Source organism: Salvelinus alpinus, chromosome 1 (genome assembly GCF_045679555.1).
Source record: "Salvelinus alpinus chromosome 1, SLU_Salpinus.1, whole genome shotgun sequence".
NCBI lineage: Eukaryota > Metazoa > Chordata > Actinopteri > Salmoniformes > Salmonidae > Salvelinus > Salvelinus alpinus.
The window spans coordinates 31466348-31472347 of record NC_092086.1 but is presented as its reverse complement, the minus strand read 5'-3'; the positions used below and the strand labels follow the sequence as shown (position 1 = coordinate 31472347).

The window sequence follows — 6000 nt, the reverse complement described above, 5'->3', positions numbered from 1 at the left end:
CGCCATCATCATGTTGAATACCAGCCTCCACAACCCCAACGTCAGAGACAAGCCCCCCGTAGAGAGGTTCATCTCCATGAACAGAGGCATCAACGAGGGAGGAGACCTGCCAGAGGACCTACTCAGGGTGAGAGTGTGTGTTTGGTGTGTGGAGTGGTGGTGGGGTTGGATATGGTTGTTGAGTGTGTGTGTGGAGTGGGGGGGTTGGATATGGTTGATGAGTGTGTGTTTGTGTTTGTCCTACGTCACGTAGCAAAATGCTAGCTCATCTAATGTGCTGTTCTTTCAGGCCAGTAATGCTAATGATGGACATTATTATCTAACAATCTCAGAGAGATAATCACACAGCCTTCAGCTCAACCGCAGTTCAAAAGGGCACACACATAACACTTCTTGCAGTTGGCTTGTTGTTCCTTTCTCTCCCAACAGTTCTCAAAGTTGTAACTCAGATTGTCAAATGTGTCCCAGTATTTAACACCCAGTTTCAGCCCCTACGAATGAGCACACCCTCCAACAATTTCCTTTTCTAACAAGTCCTTCATAGAATGTTGTTCTGTCATGTTTTATGCACTGTTGATTTAGTTATGGACTGGGATGGCTGTTAGAAGATGCAGGAAGTGGCTGTTCAAGTGTTATGAGTTGAACACTAATGCTTTCCACCGCCTTTTCCCCCATCACCATTACTCTCTCTCTCTCTCTCTCTCTCTCTCTCTCTCTCTCTCTCTCTCTCTCTCTCTCTCTCTCTCTCTCTCTCTCTCTCTCTCTCTCTCTCTCTCTCTCTCTCTCTCTCTCTCTCTCTCTCTCTCTCTCTCTCTCTCTCTCTCTCTCTCTCTCTCTCTCTCTTTCCCAATGCTTTTCCTCTCTCTCCATCACTCCCTCCTCATCCTTCTCTCTCTCCATCGCTCCCTCCTCATCCCTCTCTCTCCTTCTCTCCATCACTCCCTCCTCATCCCTCTCTCTCTCCTTCTCTCCATCACTCGCTCCTCATCCCTCTCTCTCCTCTCCAGAATCTCTATGAGAGCATTAAGAGTGAACCCTTTAAGATCCCAGAGGATGATGGGAACGACCTGACTCACACGTTCTTCAACCCAGACAGAGAGGGATGGCTGCTCAAACTGGGTTAGTAGAGATGAGAATGCAGTCCCTTACTTAGAATGCCTGCATCACACCCACCTCTCTGTTCCAATGTCTCCACTAGCATACTACTTACAATGAAGCAATGTATTGGAGATGCATTCTAAGTGCTATGCTATTGCTATGCACTGTTTTTGGTTCCTCTTACACCATTCTCTTGTTATGAACCAGTACATTATTTCACTGGCTGACCCTTGCAGCTAAGATCCAGATTTTGCTGTGGACTGTAATGTTGCAGTCTCTCAAGCAATGTGTTTTGCTGCATGACTCACGTCTTGTTGGTACAATATGAACAAGGTTCAGTGTTCAGGGTTCTCACACAGTGGGCTGCTATCTGTAGTGTTGTCTATTTTAAACCTCCAGATTCAAGGTTTTCAGGATGTTGAAGATTCAGGAATAAATATTTCACAATCTTTGGCCAGTTTAAAGGATATTCGAGCAGGATTTTATGTAAATGGTTGTATGTTAATGTTGAAGTTGAAAGAATCACCATGGTAAATCACCATGGTAAATCACCATGGTAAGGTGCATTTGAGGTCACAACTGTTAGTAACATTACACTGTATGACCCAGAGACAGGTAGCAATGTCTCTCTACACACAGTCAAGCTGACCTGTTACCATGGTTGCAGCATTAATTGAGGGAGCGGTCATCATCAGCTCTCCCACAATGCATTGATCACAAAATAACCGGGGGCTGTGGAACTGACGGGTGTCATAGCAACACTCAAAGACAATCATTTTATTTATTTATATTATACAGAGCTCTCTCCTTCCTACATATAGTAGTGCAGTTTCCCACATTTTAACCCTCTTATCACATTTTTCTCTATTGTTTCTCCCATGTTTTTGATGTTTTATTTGTTTATATGGGTTTTTGAATGTCATCCCTTGTCTCCCCTTCCTCCTCCCCAACATTATCTTTGTGTGATATCTTTATAAATGTATTTAGGGTTTTCTGGTTGGCTGGCTGTAAGGTTGCATACACATTATTTTCTGTTGTGCTTATTCTCTCTGACCTCTCACCTCTCTGTCCCTAACCTCCATCTCTCTTTTCATTCCCTTCTCCCATTACCTCCATCTCAACCCACTTTTCATTTCCTGTTTTTATTGCGTCCTCCAGTCCCTGACATGGAGTGTTTTTATTGCGTCCTCCAGTCCCTGACATGGAGTGTTTTGGACAGTTCCCTGTTTCAACAGCTGTTGTAACGTTGCCATCACACACACGCACACGCACACACGCACACGCACACGCACACACGCACACGCACACGCACATGCACACACGCACACGCACACGCACACACACATACACACCCTGGCTCAGACATGCTGCACATTCCACTGGCTCTATGTAACGTCTCTGCAGTCTCATCAAACCCAGTATATATATGTAAGCAAATAGTCCCAGTGTGCCTTAAGACCTGTGAATTATTATATTATAGTGCTCTCTCTCCCCAGGCAATTTACAACTGGAGTTTTCTCTGTAATAATTCTAATTTGGCCCAGTACAAATAAACCCTGATGGCTATGAACGAATTAGTCTCTTTTAGAGAGGATCACTCTCTACACTGTGGAAATTAAGAGAAAGGATTTAAGCATTTTACCTCATGTAAATACGCCAGGCAAAACTCCCCAGAAAAGTCTATGAAAACAGCGTGTATATGATTAATGACTTTTTAACATGGATTTATCGACTAAAAGACAGAAAGGAAATGAGAGATTCAATGAAATGAATAAGACCAAAGATGGTGCTAAAACCTCTCTGGTAGTACTTAGTGTGCATTACAAACATGTGTTTTTCCATGGTCACTACTGCACTAAGGGATGGTCAGTGATGAGCCCTGTAGGAATGTTGGGACAATGCTCTCCCACAAGAACGTTGTTAGGACAAATCCCACTCACACACACCCAGGAAACCACAGGATGCACAGTCAGCCTGCCACACCACATCCTATGACATGTCTCACCTGGAGGGCAAGAAAAACAACAAATGGAAAACAGGATCATTCCAGATATTCTCAGCTGTGGATTAATAACCTATCAATTGTAGAAATAGAATGGATAGAATGGAGGTGCAAAAGACAACCATCACTTTGTGAAAGGCTGGTGAAAGACCCACTCCAATTTGCATACCGCCCAAACAGATCCACAGATGATGCAATCTCTATTGCACTCCACACTGCCCTTTCCCACCTGGACAAAAGGAACACCTATGTGAGAATGCTATTCATTGACTACAGCTCAGCGTTCAACACCATAGTTTCCTCAAAGCTCATCACTAAGCTAAGGATCCTGGGACTAAACACCTCCCTCTGCAACTGGAACCTGGACTTCCTGACGGGCCGCCCCCCCAGGTGGTGAGGGTAGATAGCAACACATCTGCCACGCTGATCCTCAACACAGGAGCCCCTCAGGGGTGCGTGCTCAGTCCCCTCTTGTACTCCCTGTTCACCCACGACTGCATGGCCAGGCACAACTCCAACACCATCCTTAAGTTTGCAGATGACACAACAGTGGTAGGCCTGATCAACGACGAGACAGCCTATAGGGAGGAGGTCAGAGATCTGGCCGTGTGGGGCCAGAATAACAACCTATCCCTCAACGTAACCAAGACTAAGGAGATGATTGTAGACTACAGGAAATGGAGGACCGAGCACACCCCCAATCTCATCGACGGGGCTGTAGTGGAGCAGGTTGAGAGCTTCAAGTTCCTTGGTGTCCACATCACCAACAAACTAGTGGTCCAAGCACACCAAGACAGTTTGTAAAGAGGGCACGACAAAGCCTATTCCCCCTCAGGAAACTAAACAGATTTGGCATGGGTCCTCAGATCCTCAAAAGGTTCTACAGCTGCAACATCGAGAGCATCCTGACTGGTTGCATCACTGCCTGGTACAGCAATTGCTCTGCCTCCGACCGCAAGGCACTACAGGGGGTAGTGCGTACGGCCCAGTACATCACTGGGCCTAAGCTGCCTGCCATCCAGGACCTTTACAACAGGCGGTGTCAGAGGAAGGCCCTAAACATTGTCAAAGACCCCAGCCACCCCAGTCATAGACTTCTCTCTACTACCGCATGGCAAGCGGTACCGGAGTGCCAAGTCTAGGACAAAAAGGCTTCTCAACAGTTTTTACCCCCAAGCCCTAAGACTCCTGAACAGGTAATCAAATGGCTACCCGGACTATTTGCATTGTGTGCCCCCCCCCCCCCACCAACCCCTCTTTTTACTCTGCTACTACTCTCTGTTTATCATATATGCATGGTCACTTTAACTATACATTAATGTACATACTACTTCAATTGGCCCGACCAACCAGTGCCCCCACACATTGGCTAACCAGGCTATCTGCATTGTGTCCCACCCACCACCTGCCAACCCCTCTTTTACGCTACTGCTACTCTGTGTTCATTATATATGCATAGTCACTTTAACCATATATACATGTACATACTACCTCAATCAGTCCGACTAACCGGTGCCTGTATATAGCCTCGCTACTGTTATAGCCTCGCTACTTGTTATAGCCTCGCTACTGTATATAGCCTCGCTACTGTTATAGCCTCGCTACTGTTATAGCCTCGCTACTGTATATAGCCTCGCTACTGTTATAGCCTCGCTACTGTATATAGCCTCGCTACTGTTATAGCCTCGCTACTGTTATAGCCTCGCTACTGTTATAGCCTCGCTACTGTTATAGCCTCGCTACTGTATATAGCCTCGCTACTGTTATAGCCTCGCTACTGTTATAGCCTCGCTACTGTTATTTTTCCCTGTCTTTTTACTGTTGTTTTTATTTGTTTACTTACCTATTGTTCTAATACCTTTTTTGGCACTGTTGGTTAGAGCCTGTAAGTAAGCATTTCACTGTAAGTTCTACACCTGTTGTATTCGGCACACGTGACAAATAAACTTTGATTTGATTTGTAACTCAAAAATATAAAATTGGATCAGGGCTTACTTCTCTCTTGTTATATCTGTCTATTTCTACGCTTTTTGTGTGGCATGTACAACATGGTAGCCCAGTTTACCCAACTAATACACAGATAAGTGTGTGTGTGTGTGTGTGTGTGTGTGTGTGTGTGTGTGTGTGTGTGTGTGTGTGTGTGTGTGTGTGTGTGTGTGTGTGTGTGTGTGTGTGAGTTCTCCATTTTCCAACACAGTATTGGTGTATTTATTGCTGTCTTCCAACAGGGTAGTCTTCTCAGCATCCCTGCCTTGCATATCTGTGTTTCATTTCAGCTGAACGCTGCATTGAATTGGGCTGTAGTTGCCTGAGGGGGAACACTGTTAAAAACTATTTCAACTGTGTGTTGCCTCCCCTCTATACCCCTCAGCTTTGGTATACCCATGCTACAAAACGTAACAATCTTTGCTTGGGGGTTTGGTGTGTGTGTGCATTTGTGCTTACACATGCGTTTGTGTGTGTGTGTGTGTGTTATTCCTCCAAGGGTGCTTTAGATGCCAAGTTAGGTTCATATCAAGTGTGGTGTGTACCTTCCTTCTTCTGGAGATCCAATAGCATTTTATTCCGTTGCCTTTAAAAAATGAATGAGCAAAGTTAGCAATAATTCAGGAGTTGTGTGAGTAATCATTTAATCGTTGAATATTCTCTATGCAGTAACTGGAAGATGTAACCAATCACGTTGCTGAACAAATCCTGTGATGGAATTGCATCACCTCTCAATCAGTGGTGCCAAGTACCAACAGCAGAGTTCATTGGCTTTGATCTTTCAGTGTCTTAGGTCCACAGGAGGAGGATGGGCTGTTTTAGAGGAAGTGTAAGGTCTCTCTTCTCTCCTCTTTCTCTCTCTCTCTCTTTCTCACTCATCTTCTATTTCTCCTGTGTCATTGGTATACATGCTT

General features: G+C 45.0%; 2 protein-coding genes across 2 annotated transcripts in view; one reads left to right on the top strand and one right to left on the bottom strand.

Annotated features, from left to right (window-relative positions):
- The window catches only part of rac1b (Rac family small GTPase 1b), a 140623-nt gene that overhangs the window by 55628 nt on the left and 78995 nt on the right, over positions 1-6000 (bottom strand). The window lies entirely within an intron of this gene.
- cyth3b (cytohesin 3b) overlaps positions 1-6000 on the top strand; it is a 44033-nt gene that overhangs the window by 31513 nt on the left and 6520 nt on the right. The window contains exons 8-9 of the mRNA XM_071396579.1: positions 1-127; positions 1008-1119. The exon at positions 1-127 is cut by the window's left edge and continues 22 nt beyond it. Coding sequence (XP_071252680.1) covers positions 1-127; positions 1008-1119 — 239 coding nt within the window. The remainder of the gene's footprint in view (positions 128-1007; positions 1120-6000) is intronic.